At 33.7% G+C, this 20021-nt stretch overlaps 1 protein-coding gene across 8 annotated transcripts in view; it reads left to right on the top strand.

Moving 5' to 3' along the window:
- LOC148598854 (uncharacterized) overlaps nt 1-20021 on the top strand; it is a 40282-nt gene that overhangs the window by 3997 nt on the left and 16264 nt on the right. For 3 of the 8 annotated variants that reach the window (XR_015918766.1, XM_088562521.1, XM_088562515.1), the window contains exons 1-2: nt 18265-18458; nt 19250-19948. Coding sequence is in view for 7 of the 8 variants with exons in the window: in XM_088562521.1 (XP_088418647.1) it covers nt 19265-19948 (684 nt within the window). In the remaining variant the exon portion in view is untranslated. Of the gene's footprint in view, nt 1-3960; nt 3980-8499; nt 8628-9574; nt 9764-10394; nt 10566-13826; nt 14084-18071; nt 18177-18264; nt 18459-19249; nt 19949-20021 lie in introns of those variants that run through there. The other 5 variants (XM_088562517.1, XM_088562516.1, XM_088562518.1 and 2 more) reach the window with 5 other exon arrangements.

Raw genomic sequence — 20021 nt, 5'->3', positions numbered from 1 at the left:
TATGTTTGTTCAGGCATTTTTTATGTACTGAGCTTTTGTAAAAATGGATAATTCTAGTCAAACATACAGGAGCCAGTACTTTCCTAAGCCCTGATTATATATGTATGACTGAACTAAACATTTTCAGAACTCATAGAATAAATAACTACTCCAAAATTTCATATAAACTTATTTGATACAGAACAAACAGGATACTCTTACTAAATCATTTCAGGAGCACCTTTTAAATAAGATTTTGACATTTATTCTGTTACAAATTTATATATTTATTAAAAAAATAATAAAAATACAAAACTAAACCAGATACCCCTACTATTATTCGGAAGTTCTGTTTAAACCATTATTTGGTATTTAGCTTTATTTTTGTTATTTTATTATTAATTATTTGAAAGTATTTACTTCGGAAGCCTAGAAACCCTTACTATAAGACATTATTTCAGCACTAAATATGAATATACATATATCATAAGTTATGCCTTCTGTCTATTTATGTACTTATGATTTATGGTGTTAATTTCTAGAATATCGGCCATTCAATTTATTGCAACAGCTTGTTTTATATTGTCGACTTCAGGAACTTACTTAGATAATCAAAATATCCATTTAAAATGTAAAAAAAAACACAATATTATCATATAACTTCATTTAAATATTTACAAAATTTCACATTAAAATAAGAACATTTTATTCTAAATTTATATTAAAATAATAAAATCAACCCTACAGAATTGTCACTTCTGCACGGAGTCATATACCATTTGGTACTAATAGTATTCGCAAATCTATTTTACTCCTTTCTCAGACTAACAAAATAATAATCTTAACATATAGGGTTTGATTTATAACTGTCCTATGTACATCTGTTAACTGTTTAGGGAGAATATTTTAGAGGTTTTTTAACGGCTCGGCCACAACGTGTTCTTTTCGGAGGAGTTCTTAATAGGCCAGAGTCAGTCCCCTCTGTGTCCCCTGTTACTTCACCCCAATTTTCTTCTGTTTCAGAAATGTCATTTGCCATTTCCTCACTATCATTAGGATTAGGAAAACTTAAATTTATGTCCGATTGAGTGTCGTCTACACTTGACGAATCAATCTTAACATCTTGAACATTATGCCATTCATATGGCAAGTCTCTACCTAAATGAGGTTTTAAATGGTCTACATGGACTATTATACTTCTGCTAGTAGGGCTTTTTCTGATTTTGTAATTCACATCAGTAATCTTTTGTTCAATTTGGTAAGGTTCACTCCAACCCAGTCCAAATTTAACATTTGCAAAAGGTGGATACCACCTCCAAACAAAATCTCCTTTACTATATGTTCGGGATTTTACACCCCGATCATGGTTTTTCTTTTGTCTGAATGCGGCCTTTGACAAATGATTTGTGGAAAAACTATATGTCTGTTCTGAAGTAGCCTTCAACCATTCTACATACTGAATAGGGCACCTAGGCTCTATTTCTTGAAATGGATTCCCAGCAACAATATCTATAGGACATGACATCTCCCTCCCAAACATCATTCTTAAAGGTGAAAAACTAGTACTATTTTGCACTGTTGCCCTATATGCCATTAACAAAAAGGGAAGATTATCATCCCAGTCACTTCGATTTTCATTGACAAAAATTGAAATCATTTGTTTTAAAATACGATTCATCCTTTAAACTAAGCCATCAGAATTTGGGCGAGAAGGAGCTGTACGAGTTTTCTCAATTTCTAACATCCTGCATATATGACGAAACAATTCAGACTCGAACTCTCTACCTTGATCAGAATGTATACAAGTTGGAACCCCAAACCTACAAATAATCTCAGTCACTAGTTTATCAGCCACTGTAAGGGCGGTGTGATTTACCACAACAAAAGCTTCAACCCACTTCGTAAAATAATCTGAAACTACAATTATATATTCATTGATATTCATTATTCATTATATCAATTCCTATCCCATCAAAAGGTGATCCTACGACTGACTGTTGTAACGGAGCTCTTCCTATCCTTGGACCAGGTTTAGCCCTAGCACAACTATTACTTTCGTTACACCAAACAGCAATATCTTGACTCATTCCAGGCCAATAAAAGCGTCGTTTAACAGACTTTATAGTTTTATCTCTTCCTAAATGGCCTGCTGTACGTTTGTTATGTAGTTCGGAAAGTATTTTAGCTATAACTTCTTTAGGAGCTAACAAAACTATTTTCTCTGTATTTTCTCCCTCAGACTCATAAACATAAAACAAAATTCCATTTCTGACAATCAAAGATTCCCATAACCTCCATAATTTTCGACATTCGTAAGAACAACTTTCAACTTGACTTCAAGGGGGTTTAACATCAAAAATACTTTTCAATTCTAAACTTCTATTTATATCCGAGTTCTCTGTCTGCCATTTCAACATCTCCTCATTTGACCAAGATTGTAACCAATCGAATCACTATGATCTAAGTCTACCGCCATAACTTGCGCTGAACCTGATCCTAAATCAAAATCTGTATGTTCTACAGGTATAGAAGACACCTGGTCGGACTTTGAAATCCGTTTAAATGATAAACAAGCTCTGACAACGTTATTGTTGTCTTCAGGATTCTTGTTTTGTTTTAAAATACCTGTATTAGAACAATCATGATAATCTGACCTATGGCATTGCCCACGTGGTTTGCGGGTCAAGCTATCTGCATTTGTGTGCAATTTACCTTTACGATGTTCTAAAGAAAAATCGTAGGTATCTAATACTGTAATCCAGCGTGCTAAAATTCCTTCTGGAGTTTTAAAATTCTTTAACCAGACCAGTGATGCATGATCTGTTCTGATTTTAAAATGCCTTCCCCAAAGAAAATGTCGAAAATACTTCACAAATGTAAATACCGCCAAACGTTCTCTTCGGGTAGTGCAGTATTTTCTTTCTGTGTCATTTAATGTTCTACTTGCAAATGAGATCACTCGTCTCCATTTTGCACTTGTGACAGTACAGCCCCTATACCGTTGGCACTAGCATCGGTATCTAACATAAAATCACCTTCCGCTTCGGGGTATGCCAAAATTGGTGAAGATATTAACAATTCCTTACGTTTTTAAAAGGATATCTGACATTCAGAACCCCAACAAAATTTGACAGATTTCTTTGTGAGTTGTGTCAGCGGAGCCGCGACGTTAGCAAAATCGAGAATGAATTACCAGTAGTAACCGGCTAATCCTAGAAAACTACGAATTTCTAATATATTTTTGGGTACTGGCCATGATTTGACAGTTTCGATTTTACTTGAGTCACATGCTATACCTTTTTCAGAAACAACATGACCTAAAAATGACACTTCTTTCTGAAAAATTTACATTTACTGGGCTTACGCTTTAAAGTTGCAAAACGTAAACGTTCGAAAACAAGCTTCAAATTCTCTAAAGCAATGTCAAAATTTGGACCAAATATAATCACGTCATCAAGGTAGCACAAACACCTTTCCCACTGATATCCCTTTAGAACCATTTCCATCAGTCTTTCAAAAGCTGTTGCAGAATTACAACATCCCATTGGCAAATCTTTAAACTGATAAAAGCCCTTATGGGGGGCAAAAGCTGCTTTATCCTTACTATCAAGGTTCATTGGGCATTGCCAGTAACCAGATGCTAAGTCCACAGTATGATACCATTTGTTGCCACCTAACGAGTCCAATGACATCTATCCTAGGGAGAGGGTATGAACCTTTAATTGTAACTGATCTAATTCCCCTGTAATTTATACAGAACCTTATGGACCCATCCTTTTTCTTAACTAGAAGAATAGGAGCAGACCATGGACTGTTACTAGGATCTATAAGGTCAGCTTCAAGTAATCGATCAATCTCTTTTTCAACTACTTCATTTTGAGAAATAGGTACCCTTCTAGGTGGAATTTTTACTGATTTATCATTCCCTGTGTCTATTTTATGACTAACTAAGTCAGTTCTACCTAATCTCTTATCAGGACCAACACATATGTCTTGAAATGTAAGTATAAGACTTTGAAATTTATTTTTATTTAGAATCAGTTGTCTTTTGATACTTCTTCAATAAGACATTTTAAATGGTCAGGGACTATTTAATCCTCAGTAATATCTAATTTTAGTTTATTTTTCTTTGCTGATATTTCTTCAATCTTTTCAACTGGCTCTAATTTCCCTATCAGCGATTTTTTAGGCAACATTATAATACCATCGGAGACATTAATAATGTTTATTTTGACCTTTTCATTTTTACTTTCATAAATTGTCCTAGCAATCAGGAGACCTTGATTTTCTATTTTTTATATAGGCTCTAGCATTGTCAAATTTTCGCCTAATGATCCGCCCCATGCAGGTCCGGGTGTTAAAAGAATAGGCCTGCAGTAGCGCTAAGCTTGTCGTATAAGGCGACTAAATAGTGCTCAGAAACCTAGCCGGGGGCTAGGCGCTCTGCCCACAGAGCAACTGGGATGTGTGCCCCAGGTGGTGGAATGGGGTACACCTGGCGTGTTACATGCTGGGGTTGTCAGGCTATAATACGGAAAACCTGACCGCAAACCATAGCGGTACACCGTGTTGGGAAAGATGCCACGTTCCTCGCACGTTAAAGAACCCTGCTGTGGTATTCGATAGGAGTAGAAACCTTTGCGCTCTGCCACAGGAGGCTAAATTGCCCTACCTTACCCATCCTCCTTTTTCCAGTGGCAATCAAAATTTGTCGACCCTATTATCCTTGTAACCCATCCTTTTTTTTCATTTCATGTTCATTTTATCATCCATGTCATGTTCATTGTCTGAATATAGCTGAAATATTGCTGCTCGGACATTAAACCCCAACAAACAAACAAACAAACCTAATGATCCTACAACATAGCCTTCTACTGTAAATTCACTATCTGGAGGTATCATAGTCTGTTATCTGTTATCCTTACATTAGCACAAGAGCTGTAACTTTGTTTAAATAGTTTAATCTTATTGCCGTTAATTGACATAGTTAATTTTGACAAATGCATGTTCACATCGTAGTTCTCAAAGAAATCTATTACTAACAAACCAGACAAATTATGTAAGTCTGCTGCTATAACTGTATATGAATAGACTTTATTTCCTAGATTAAATTTTAAAGGAATTTCCCCATAAACATTCATTTGCCTGCCCTCTGCAGTTGTCAAAGTTGTAACTTTTTTAACTGGAGAGGCATCAATTCCTATTTTATTAAATGACTCTTTACTTATAATGCTTATATCTGATCCAGTGTCAATCAAAAATTCAAAATTAGTTTTCTGAATTTTAACTTTTTAGAATAAGTAACCTTGTTTCAATGTATTAATTTGAACATTTAAATCTTTTTCTTCATTTTGACCAAGTTTATTTTCAGAATTCTGGACTGAACTTTTGGTCTCAAGGTCAGTCCCGATCCTTTTCCTTTTTCTTTATTATGATTATCTTTTTGTGCCTTGTCATGTTCATTTTGATTTTGTTGGTTTTGTCTATTTCTTCTACTATATTATCGTCTACATTGACCATTTTCATTATGCCAACGGAATTTTGCCAAATGTCCTACCTTATCACAAATTGTACATTTAATTTGTTATTTCTCGTTTTGATTACACAATGCTTCTAGCTTTTCTGTTAATTTCTCAATACAGCTATTCAGTGTTTGAGCTAAATTTTGAATGTCTTTATTTGTATTTTGTTCCTTGATTCTTTTATCTATTTTAGATTTTGAAAAATCTGTTTTGTCTTCATTAACTACCCTAACATGAAGATCAGAAGAGTTGCCAATGTCTCTCGGTTTTCGTGGATTACTTTGCGCACTTGTAAATCCTTCATATTCGACTGCGTTAGCTATGGCCGCTTGTAACGTTTGCGGATGTGCAAACTGCACATGTTCTTCCATTTCAAAGTTTCCTAGACCTAAAATAAACTGGTTTACTACAAGCTGCTCTAATACTGATTGATATTCATCTTCCGGGTATGCTAACCTCTCTAAACGCCTAGGTGCATAGCCGAAATCAGCAAGTTATTCACCTTGCCTTCGCGTTCTTGTTCGAAATTCACATCTGTACGCGGTCACGCGTTCCTTAGTGTTAAACCTCTGTGCCAAAGTGTCTTTCAGCTTTGTATAATCATTTGTCACCTCTGGACTTAAATCGCCGAGTAACTTTTGTGGTACGCCGCGCAAACTCATGGAGAGTTGTTGAGCCTTTTCAATTTCGCTCCACTGATTCCACGCGGCGGTCTTTTCAAAATGTACGTTATATTCCTTCCAATCTATTGCCTTGCCGTCGAATTTTTCAGGCTCCTTCTCCCATCATGTCATCGGTGCACAAACGTTTGAAGTTTCTGGACGATGATTTATCGTCTGTGTTTGGTCATTTGCTTTCACGGAAGTCACCGTATTTGTATTGTGCGTGTCTCTATTTGAATTTGCTTTCTGCGGTTGTTTTTCCGCTTTCTTATTTTGATTATCAGGATTTTGTTTGACTCGAAACCGTTTCAGGTTTGGTCGCGCTTGAGCCAACGAGCTCTCTCTGAATCCGAGACAGGTCATTTACTAACCCTTGATAGTATTCAAGAGAGTCTTCATCTGCTCTTTTCAGCGGTTTCAACTTACTGTAACCGGGCCGTTTATATTCATGTTCACTTGTGTTTGTCTTTGAGTGTGTTCCGTTATTATTTTCTCGACACGACAAGCTTGGACAAAAATAATCGCTTTGCGACAATTTTCTTCTTTCATCAATGCTATCTGATTTCGTTCTATCTTAATGTAATTTAGTATCTAATCTAATTTCATCCCGATCTGTTCTAGCGGAATTTCGACACGTCGGTCCAAAAGTAACATTTCTACTATTAATTGTATCATGTGACGTACCGTGTGACTTTGTATGTCTAACGTCTTCGTTTTCCTAGTCTGAGTACAATACTGCGTCATCTAACTGCGACGTTCCAACATATCTTTGCATCCATTCGGCAAAATTAAAATCTTCTATACGCTCTGACAACTCTTCTTCATCTTCATAATATTTACCACCTGTTGCAATATTTTTATTTAATACCCTTATTTATTGTTTTATTTTATTGAAAGTTTAATTAAATTACTGTATTTTATATACTGCCAAGGTTTCACCTCCGATCCCCACACTGGCCACCAAAAATTATGTAGCAGGAGAGTCGGGCTTGGATTAATCCGTCCCCTGCTATTATCTGAAAATGTCTAATTTAGACAATGCAATTATCTCAAAAAGCACCAATAACGACCATGGTTTCCCAATTCCCAATTCAGACCATTGATTAATTGACGATGGCTGCAAAATGAGGCAGTTGCTTAGTTATATGTAGACACTCTCAGTTTACAAGTTCGATCACAGGGAATCGAGTTATGGCAGTATATAGAGAAAATACTATAGTTTTTAATACTTTATATAAATTCAACATTTTGTATATGCACACATAACAATGTCATATCAAAACATTTCAATTCAATAGTTGTAAATTAATTAAGTATCAAAAATATGTTAAATGTATATTTAGCTAGCAAAATTAATTGTAGTTTAACTATTGCCTTTATTTATTCCCTAATGAGCACTAAAACATCCATATTTAAATTTTCAAGACATGTACTTTGTACGTCCGGCAACACAGTTCTATATTTTAACCTTCACCTTGATTTTGGATATGAAGGACAGAAGAAAAGACAAGAATAGAAACACAAAAGTTCAAGTAACACTTATTTCATTATGAAATCATGTGTTAAAAGTGAGCCATACTTTAGCCACTGGTCGTCCCAAGACAATTCGAAAATTTCTTGTAAAAATATATATGTAGAAATAATTTCTTTTTCCATTTGATATTGAACGATTAGTAAAACACCAAATATTTATTTATATAAAACTTTTCTACTACTAAAGCTTTTAATAAGTAGTTTAAACTAAAGAAACTATAAACATACATTATTTTATATTATTATAACTTACAACGACTTCTATTATCGATTTTTGGTTCTGTATGTATTCCAGGGAGATAATTACATAATTACTATTGGCGAAATCGTTACACGTGTAAGTTAAGAGGTCGTTCTAATATCTCAAAAGAATTCTCGGAAATTAGTTTATACATAATGGAGTAAAACATTTTCTATGTTTTAGATGTTTTAGATGAGCTACTTTTTGTTTAATTGCTTCACTCTGGTAAAACATGGTTTTAAATTTATATTAGTCTAAAATTTGTTTTAGGAATTTATTCAAATATATTTTTTTTCATTTTGGTTTGATATGTTAAAGATTGCGTTATGTTTTGTTGAAAAAAGTAACTAATAACTAACAAAGACAACATGAATTGAAACAGTCATAAAGCATAGCGAACATTTAAATTCGGATCTCAGAATGTCTGCCAATATTGCAGCAACATATTCAAGGTTGAATATCAGAAAAAAATATAGATTATTTAGCTCTCTTTTTGTTGTCAAAGGCAGAAAATACTAACTTCTCAAAAAAATTCAATAAATTTCAATAATATATTTTTAAGTTGAGACGAAAAACATTGGCGAAAAATGTCAACAAAACTTCTATACTGTGCAATGTTACTTAATCACTCTATCACAACGGATCACTGTTATACTAAACAACTAAGGATCAATGATCTTTTCTTAAAAGGTAGGATTAAATCATATATGTTTTTTAATTCCATTTCTGTATTTTATTTGTTGTTTTCTGTCTTTTTTGGATCAACATTTTCCGGTTGACATTTTAGTGTCTGATAGCAATCGAACTTGTTTTACCTTAATTCGTCATTTCTATCTCGGTGTTTAGTGACAAAAAAAATAAAACCTTTTACGGAGGTAGACCTAGGGTAAGGGATACAACTCTGGAAATCAGTGATATGTTTGTATCATATTCAAGTTCAACAGAGTCTACCAAGCTTTCATTTGAAACAGAATAAAATCAGTCCAAGTTATTTTGATGCTCACATGAGATTGATGTAAAATGCTGAATACAAACGTTCAAATAATTTGTAAGAGTTGTTTCCCTTACTCTACATCTACCTCCTTGAAGTTACCTATTGGTAAAAATACCATTTTTTTGAAATAAAGTTTTTCGAATTTATGACGAGTATAAAGAACATCGCGTACATGCTGACGCCGATACTGTTAGTATACCATTAAACTGTGACATACCAATGACTGTAATGAGGAAAGGAAAGCTAGGTAAATAATATGTCATATTGTGATACAAGCATCATCATTGTTTACGTTATCATAATTAACCTCTACACCAACTCAATATATTGTTACTTAATTAGTCCTTAACGTACCATCGGTTAGGTAATAAAACATAGACTTTCGTATGCAAAACAAACATCAGCGAAACAGATCATGACACATTTTGTTTAACTACTGGTTTAAGAAGTTCTACCCATCGCTGAAATCTTTGTATTCATAAGAAGAATAATATCGATACACATGCAAATAATGTATTAAATGACCAAACACATCGAGAAAACGCGTTATATCGATGGCAACATATGTGAATATCATTGTTCTTACCTGAAATAGTTAAAATTCTTGTATTTCTTCATTTTTTATGTGTTGTCTTCTTAACAGTGACAGCATCGTTACGATCAATTATTGCTGATAATGTGTTCCCACAAGACGTGCAACTAGAAACATCAAACAAAATTACCTGCATGATGAGAACTCACAGCCAGCGTCATGTTATAAGTGGTGTTGTTTGCCTCAGACTTGTAGAAAAACATACATTGCATTATTATTACGGGAACCATGTTTTTAAAGGTATCATTAGCAAGAATATTCATTTATGATCACAACATCTTTAAGATAGAAAAAAAAAAAAAAAAAAAAAAAAAAAAAGTTTAAAATTTAATTCTTCATTTTTGTTTTTGTTTAACTTTTTTACCCACTTATAACATTGTTTCAAATTGTATACTGATGTACTGCTAAGATTTGAAATGACAATCTTTCGATTTTTTCAGATAAGATCTTAGCTTTTTTAACAGTTTAAAACACTAACCTCACATACCAAAACATGATATGTAATTTATGATTAATCAATAGGATGGTTAAAGTTTCTTGAGAAAAACAAACAAACAAACAAACAAAATTTAAAAATTTAAATATTGCATTAATTGGAGCAAAACGCTTAACTTTTCAAGAAGCCCCTTCCTCCATCATTCATACCAGCATATTATCTGGAATTCAGCTAGAAATGACGTACTAGTTTCTAAATATTAATCAGTCAAAGGTAGAAGGTAGAACAGTCCAGGAGTGATCATGTAGTTGATCAAAACACGAAAGGTTTAGAAATGACAGACGACATATAGTAGTGATATTTTAATGTAACTTTTGTCACAAACTATCATTTAAGCCCCAAACAAAAATTAAAAATTCGTCTCATATATTGTAGACAACCTATATGAGAAGATCTTTTGAATAATCGTTGGATATTGTGACGCAACTGTTTCTTTTGTAACGGGGCTGGCACATGGGGATCAGAAAACCTACAAGAAGTTACTAGGAAAAATGAAAACAGCTGTTGACAAATATGTTGATTGTAAGAACTTAATGGGATGTAGGGGTAAGTGGAAGTCTTTAAAAAAGGGGAGTACAAAGGAAATACATATTGTCAATTCAGAAACTTTTAATCAAATTTTATTTGTAGCCGAAAATGCTATTTAGTATATTTGCGTTGCCTTTAAACTCCGCCTCGTGCAGGTCCGGGTGTCAAAAGAGTAGGCCGGGAGCAGCGCTAAGCCTGTCGTAAAAGGCGACTTAATAGTGCTCAGGAACCTAACCGGGGGCTAGGCGCTCTGCCCACAGAGCAACTGGGATATGTGCCCCAGGTGGTGGAATGGGGTACCCCTGGCGTGTAACATGCTGGGATTGTCTGGTTATAATAAGAAAAACCTGACTGCAAACCATAGTAGTGCACCGTGTTGGGAAAGATGCCACGTTCCTCGCACGTGAAAGAACACTGCTGTGGTATTCGATAGGAGTAGGAACCTTTGCGCTCCGCCACAGGAGGCTAAATTTCCCGACCCTACCCATCCCTCTTTTTTAGTTTTCAAAATTTGTCGACCCTATTATCTTGTGTCCCATCCTTTTTTTCATTTCATTATCATTCATGTTCATTTTATCATCCATTTCATGTTCATCGCCTGAATGCAGCTGAAATATTGTTGCTCGGGCGTTTAACCCCAACAATCAATCAGTCGCAATATTCACAGTGATGAAAAATCCCAAATGTACTTCTTGGTTGGTGTTATACATACATTCACAAAATGTGGGAGCGTTACAGAATAACAGGTATTGGTCTTCATTTAACTTCATAATACCAACCAAACAAGATTGAACTTAAGAAAGTTGATATTAAATTTTGACGGATCGAAAATTAAGAATTATCATTATGTTTTTTAATCTCCTGAAAGTATTTGCTCAGTATTTGCATTGATACGTGGTCATGACATCTGTATTGTTTTTGTATCCGTTGGTGTTTTATTTAATTTGCAAATGGCGAAGAAGGTTGTGCCGTCGATACACGAATTTGTGTTAATTCTTAGTTTTTATTAAATAGGGATAAAATTTAAAAAAACACGGAAACAAATACTCTATTGAAGTATTGATTTATATATCAAGGCTACAGGACATTTTCTATTCTTCTAATTTAGTGTTTTTGACATTGGCTTTTGTTAATCATAAAACTGTTTTTGGTTTTTTTTTTTGAATATATCCCTTGGGCTCTGTTAAATTTCTAAACGGTGATAGACATCGCAAAATGTCTTTAAAATATGTTCTTTAACGGATGTCTACATATTTGAATCATATTCGAAGTCCTTACTTTGTTATTTTGGAATAGAAATCAACACATTCATCAATGATGTTGTTTTATCTGGTTAGTGATCTGCGTTATAGCAATTTAAAGAACTAGCTTTCTTTAAGGTAAAAGTAACTTTCTCAGCTTTTGAAAACAAAAGTATATTTTGAATTACACAAAGTAGGTACTGTAATTATCAAAATTGTAAAGGAACTTTAAAATATTGTACAATGAGGACCAAATATTTTACTGATGATATATAATGTTTGATAGAAATCGATATAAAGTATTGATGAACTGTATTCTAAATGCATTGTTTAAACATAAAGGCGAAACCATTTTTCAACCAGATTTGAACATATTGTGAATGAACTGATTTTTATATATAGTTTCAGTGATCCGATAACCGATAGCGTTTTTCATATAACTACACATTTTGTAGATATTTTTGTAACCAAATGTAATAACGGGGAACAATATGAACAATTTGCAAAGCACGAGACAAATAACACCATGTCTATAGAAACATAAATGAATACGAAAACCCATCTCATGTGAAATCGGAGCAACATGTTTATGAACAATTGGGGATTAAAATTCTACACAAGACATCAACATCGAGTCTGAAGTTCAGTTCGAAAAAATATGGAGAGACACAGACCAACATCAAATTAGAAAATATGGATATAACACTGATTTGGTGTATGATATGTCAGATGAAAATTCAGTCATGGATACTGAAACTACAAGCGATAATACAATATCATCTCAAAATGGATTTTATCTTGTTGCAAAGAAAGAAACAGTAGAAAACGAGGTTAGCAATACCAAATGTCGGCAAACAAAACCTTCAACAGACAACATTATTGTCTGAAAATGTCAAAACAAATTGAGAATTGGGTTTTGACGATGTCAGGAAGTTGTCGGTTGATGGTCTGAGTCACTATTTAAAAATCCTGAATTTAAGCAGTCATATTGAAAAGTTCAGCACGGAAAAAGTGGACGGTTGTTTACTTCAAGATCTTGACGAAGAAATTCTTCAAGATGAATTCGAATTTTCCAAGCTTCAGGCTTCGAGATTAATGAAATTTGCAAGATTTGGTTATACACCGATTTCACCAACTGGGAGAAACGAGGTGGACATTTGATCGTTCATATCATGTTTTATTAAACACCGATATAGGGCTTTTCGGCAGAGTGTTTCGTGGGAGCTGACCTCTCTCCCCCCCGAACCTGAGAGAAATACGGAGAAAAATTCCACATTCTTGGAATTCAAGACACTTATGCTAGGAAATCATATTACATTTGTCACATTTAGACTATTGTACTTGCACAAGAATTTGTTTTTACATACATAGTCCCCACCGTTAGATGGTGCTTTTGGGTCAGCTGCTGCCTGGCCAGTGGTCTGAGGGTTTCTTCGTCGTTCATTGAAGACCCATCGGTGGACTTCAGCTGATATTTTTCATCATGGTGGAATTGCTGTCTCTTTGACATATTCACCATATCCATTCTCCGTCTCTTCACATTATTAAATGTACTTATATACATAAATATCATACCTCATAAGATATTGATAAATGAAAAATGTTGAATAGAGCTTCCAAAATAGGTATCCCCTATACATGTAAATGGGTAGTTGAATTAAGCAAAAACGTTCTTCGTTCTTAACAAAAACAGAAACAGAACGATTTACTTAGAGATCTAGATATAATACGGATTCTAATTATGTATGCCATAGTAAATTCGGAAAAAAGAATAATCTGAGAGACTCCATAATGGAAAGGAAACTTTCTGGTAATGTTATTATCTTGAATACATTTCCTTTTGCCACTTAAATCATTGTTGATTTTTGTTGATTGTATTTTGGATATTACAATATATTTTATGTATGTCATTGTGTCGTTGAAGAAGTGGCATCATTCTGTTTCGGATCTTGACGTATTTGAATTTTTCCACTAATGACGCTTCGGTAATTGGTGTACTCATAACTAGACTAGTGTACCTAATAATAGTTGTAAATATAAACGCGCAGTAAATGATTTATTGTGCGAAATTTGAAGCTGCGTTATGAAATAAGTTTGTAGTAATGCAATTGAAGCAATTTATGTCAATAATACCTACAGAATATTATGACAACAACTTTTTTTATATCAGAGACTATCGATAGGCCTGACCTAATTATTTTTCGCCATTACTTCCGAAGATTGCCGACAGGACATTCACCAGGGTTAAAAATACTTTAGTTTTAGTGAAAAAAAATAACAATAACGGATACACAGGTAAGCACGTGTCTTGTTTTCATTTTATTTCATCTATTTCATGATTAGTTTTCAAACAAATAATGACCATATTTTAGCCGCATTATTTCACAATACGTAAATTTCAAAAGGATCCTTGCCTTATATTCGAACTTTTTTCTTTTACGGCTTGAGTCTGTCGGTCTTCCTCGCCGTTGCATAACCACTTTTGCTTTGCAATCAGATTTGTTATTAAAGAAGTAACCCTTACAGCACATGCGCGGATTCAAGTCACTATAAGTCACATGCATACGAATTATCTAGGTCGATTTTTTGGTTTTGCAAGACAATGAATATGTAGACACCTATTTCATGTATTTGATGCATTTTATTTGTGGATATCAAATGAAATTGTACATGAAAAGTACAATTTAGTAGAAACAATTCAAAGTTAAGGTATATTTCAAAAGGAACAAAAATTTACGAAAATGACAGCTAGTGCAGCTTTAAGCGGTAAACCTCGATTGATACTAAATTAGATTTGTAACTTAAAATACATGTTACTACATGTAGTAACTTTAATTAGTGTGTTAGAATGTAAGAAGTGGGGTAGTTTCGTTTGGTTAATACAAAATACAATTCAATTTGATCATCTCATCTGGGCAAAGTAATATCATGACTTTCAACTTTTTTTCTATTTGAAATAGATGATGTTTAGGGTCAAAGCACATTTTGTAAAATCGTAGTGTCCGGAAGCATTTATGTATGTAGGGTACATAGAAGGCAAACATAAATAAATGAGAAATAAAGAACAACCTATTTTGACATTACTCTATGTGTCTCTACTTATCAATGAATGACTGGTTCTTTGTATGCTGTCAGCGATTTTATAATAACTTTGTGTAATAAAAGAAAACCAACCACATTACCCAAACCAAAATAAAACGAACCAAGCAAACCATACAAAGATAATTTGTTGATAAAAAAGTCAACATCGACCTAGAGATTTTATAATTTTAATTATTTCTAACGCATTTTATTCAGCCTTTTTTTAAACAGTATGTATAATAAACGGGTTCGTTTTGGTTGTATTGTTTTTTCATCGTTTTTGACCCGTAAACATAGTGAACTAGCTTTGATATAGTGTCAGATTGTATGGGTAATCTTTTCAACTCAGTATAGGTTTACATTTTAATAGTCAATAGAATACAAACAGGTTATCATAATCCATGTTATAAAATCCCAAGACATTTTTTTCAATGTTCTAATGTTTTGCCATTATCGCCATTTAAAGATGGACATCTATCACAAATCCCCTTAAAATACCATCAATAGGAAAAAAAGATGATTTTTTTTCTAAAATCAAACGATCCTTTCGAAGGTACTTTCCAATAGCCCATGAAGGGTAACTTTCTCTTTTTGTTTCTGTACCATATCTGCTCGTTGTTTGTGCGGGGAATGCCACTAGGTACTCTGCAGTATCCAATCTTTACAGCTTTTATCTACAACTCCAACAAGTCTACCGCTATATAATAATAACCTTTATTAGGAGGTTCAACCACTGAATAATTTGAAAAATACATTAAATACGGGTCGAAACGAAATAAAATGCTATCAGCGGGAAAAATAATATCGGAAATATTTATGAACTTACAACTCGGCCGGTGTTTCTAGAAAAGCAGAGGACGCTTACCCTACCGGTACACCTGGTCCATACTCCCAGTTTTTAAAGGAGTCCGAGTTGCTCATTTGCTTTTGTTTCTTTGTATGTATGAGTTTAGTTACTCTGAGTTCTTTGTTGTGTACTCTGTTTTCCGTGTCTGGTCTTTGTCCCTGGATTACATTCTTTTGATTACCGTTATAACCTTGGTTCCCTTGATTACTCTTACATGGTGTGGAATGAATAGGAACTGATTATTCCATATCTGGGTCAATTTTGAAACCTTTATGTTCGGAAATAATGAATTTATGCAGAAAATGTAATTTGGATACCGTGGAAAAGTTGGTTCGGGTACACACTATGTTATCAATGTGCTGTATGGCTACGTATTTCATGTTCAAAGTGTACTGTGTAGGGTAACAACATTTTTTAACCAAGTCCGTCCGAGTTAACTTGATGTTTATGAATTGAAATGAATTTAGTTTGACACTGATGGTTCATTTTTAAAGTGTTGTCTCAGCTATTTTTACTTTTATTAGCGAGTAGTTGATTGGAAAATTGGAAAATTATTTGCTATATTTAGAACTTGAAAAGGTGACATGGCAGAGTTTTACAGTATGATGATGTTCAAATGTAAATGCTTTGGAAACAGTTTATGCATTTAATCTCGGAGAAAATACATGCAGCCATTTATTCAAGAACAGTAACACTGTCAGCATGTCAGATAAATACCAGATATTTCCACTAATATGACGGAACTCGCCGTAAACGAATGTAACTCAATGAAACTCGCCCTAACAGAACCTTTTGCGACAGACCGTTGAGGACGGGAGAAATTATTTATTATAATTAGTGCAGATAAAAATCGTGGAACAATTCATATCTATTTCACAGTTCATATCTTTATTAGAAATCAACAATATTAACACAATATATTGAATTTCATATTCTAAATAGTACTTCCGATAAGCAAATAAGTGCGACAGCAGTGATTAAAGGAAGGAGTGAGGAAAGGAGAAAAAAAAAGGAATACAAGGCAATCAATAGCTTGTTTTTGTCCTAATTTGTCATGAAGTTAGAATATGTTAAGTCACAGCTATCAGTTATTGTCTAGAATTAGTCGAATTATTAACCCTAATGCCGTTCGAATGCATACATGCTTGAGTGCGTTTTATATGTCTATAACTTTTCAAACTTTTAAAGGCATTGGTGAAGTGCCATATTTTCAAAGATTTTGTAGTAAATTAGTTATGTTAAAGTACGGAATAAAGCACATTTTATATTTTGTCCCTTTTAATGACCATGTGTAGTATCTAAAATGCCACTAAATGTCAATTTATTTGTTATGTCACTTTTTAAACGTCCAATGATAAGGCAATCGTCCCACATCATATCTCGAGACTTGAGATATTATATTGAAAATAAATGTGTGTCTCAAGTATTATTTATAATACATTTCAATGATAAAATTGAAATTGACTTATGGCATTAAGATTGTTCCTGCAATAGCAAACAACACAAAATTATAATTAATTATATTTGAAGTACGCGCAACTAGCTATATTTCCCTAAAATCAAATAAATTTTCAATGATGTTTTTAAAGAAAAACTATCCTATGCTTTATTACTTGATTTGACGGTGCTTTTTGTTACCCTATTTTCTCTTTAGAGTTTCGTCTCATTAAAAGTTGCCCAGTTTGTACGACATTACATTAATTTTGATTACAATTTGAATGAAGTAAAAAATAGTTAAACCTTAGTTTGAGTCTTATTTCTACTGTAAGTGTATTCATTCCACACAACAGACTATCCCTATCGATACGTCCGTGCGTATCTGTACTGAAACATTATTCGACCTATTGATAAATCGACATATGAATGAAAGAATGAATGTTGGGGTTTAATGTCCGAGCAGCAATATTCCAGCTATATTCAGACGATGAACATGAAATGGATGATGCAATGAACATGAAATGATGATGAAATGAAAAGAGGGATGGGACATAAGGTTAATAGGATCGACAAATTTTGATTGCCTTAGAAAAAGGGAGATGGGTAAGATCGGGCAATTCAGCCTCCTGTTGCCGAGCTCAAAGGTTCCTACTCCTATCGAATACCACAGTAGGATTCTTTCACGTGCGAGGAACCTGGCATCTTTCCCAACACGGTGCACCACTATGGTTTGCGGTCAGGTTTTCTGTATTATAGCCTGACAACCCCAGCATGTAACACGCCAGTGGTACCCCATTCCACCACCTGGGGCACACATCCCAGTTGCTCTGTGGGCTTAGCGCTTAGCCCCCGGCGATAAATCGACTAACTTCTACAAATTCAACCCATTATATCAACGTCAAATGTGGTTGTTTTCTAATAGTACCTTTTGATCTGCGGTGGTGAAAAGTAACATGTAACACTAGTACATTGTTTAGGTCCGTATATGGTCACGAAGGTGTGACTTTCTAGTGGTATGAACTGGTATGTAATCCTTCACTGATGCTATTAGATGGAATACCTGGAGTTTAAATGTTTATCACTATATTTGAAGAACTCAATCTTTTTTTAAATCATTCAATTGTAGACTATTATAATGGAACGCAGAAGTAAAATTTTGTAAACAATCCGCCATATTTAAGTTATCATGATTATATTCAACTCTCTTTATTGTTAATCCATATTAATGGAACTTCTGAAGAATGTTACAACTTTTTTACATGAAATAAGAATTTATACAGATTGTGTACTCCGGTCTTAATATTGGTAGGTATATGCATACATCTGTAATTCATACAAAACATATTTTGCAATTTATGCTTTATATGTTTATTCAGCAGTGCAATATACAACTTGTGACATAACCAACCAAAGACGACAAATCATAGGATATAATATCAGTTTGTCAGCTCTATACTACGTTTTGTCAGTTATACATCAAATGACATGTACATATAGTGATTGAAAACTTATGTTGGGTTTTGGTCAAAAGTAACAATTTTCATTGTTCATATATTTATGCGTTCATATCTTAATATATACGTATGTATTATATTATCTGAACATATATTTTGGACGTCGGAAACGAATGACATACTACAAATTATCGTTTTATTTTCCTTAGTTCATTATGCAACTACAATTTCAGCCATTGCTTTATAAGTCAGTAACTATTTAGGTCATGTTGAATTCTCTACCTAAAAAATCCAATTTCATTGATTATAATTTGATTATAATATTGAATGATCAGAAAGAACAAATATTCAACTATGAAAAGTACAACCAAAATTGACTGAACACATTTGTAAACGTAAAGTATACAACAACAAACTTAAATGAATCAATAGTTGTGAAAATAATTTTCCCAAATAGATTTTGTCTGTAAAAAAAGTGTAGCTAAAGAATATGATAGTATCGATATGACAACGCCATATCATATGTCAAAACCTGATCTAATCGTATAGAAAAATCAAATTGAGTAGAACTGCATGTGGTTCAATACTTCTTTTCTTCAATATTTGCTTCTGTAAACTACATTTGCGTTTGTATCGTTCCAGACATCTACGGTGAAAATGGGCAGCGTCGAATCTGAGGAATTTCTTAAGTTATTTGGCTGTGTTATAGATATTGGAACTGATGTTATAGGAGCATCCTTCGAAAGTAACATTTTGCAAAAATACAACGGGTCGTTTCAAGATTATTTAGAAGATGTTGATAATAAACACAGATTTTATCATCAGCTTGACGATAAAAAGATCAATTGCTGTAAATGCCCCCCTGCTGGTTGTTTAATACCTAAGAAACGTAAATTGGAACATTGGATTTTCGAAAGTGTTTGCGTCATTGATCATACAAACTCGAAACCAGGACATTTTCTAAAAGGCCGAAATGGTTTTGTTCAACAAATTTGTCTGTCAAAATATATCGCCAGAAATGTGTCCACAGAGTCTTTAGACTTGACCATTCTTGTCTATTTCCTGATTGAGAGTGGGGTATTACAGCATGACGAGAGCGATGCTGTAATAGAAATCCATGACATCAGGAACGAACTATGTCACCCGAAAAAGAAAACTCATCAGTTTACCACCAGCGAATTAAATTACACTTCGGCAAAACTGGAGAAAGCCATTTTATGTCTTGTCTTCCCAAAACAATACGGAAAGGCTATAAAAGATCAAATTAAAGCGCTGCAAGATCGTTCACTGCAGAAAAGTGATGTGGACCGTCTATCTAATAGACTGAATGAAATACAAGATGTAAGAAATTTATTACTGAAAAAGTCTTTCTTTATTAGCATTTTGCCTTTTGTACAATTAATCAATCTTGAAA

This window comes from Perna viridis, chromosome 14 (genome assembly GCF_037379345.1).
Source record: "Perna viridis isolate PV_CMFRI_1.1 ecotype Kerala chromosome 14, ASM3737934v1, whole genome shotgun sequence".
In the NCBI taxonomy this organism is placed as follows: domain Eukaryota; kingdom Metazoa; phylum Mollusca; class Bivalvia; order Mytilida; family Mytilidae; genus Perna; species Perna viridis.
This window is presented reverse-complemented; position numbering and strand designations above follow the sequence as displayed.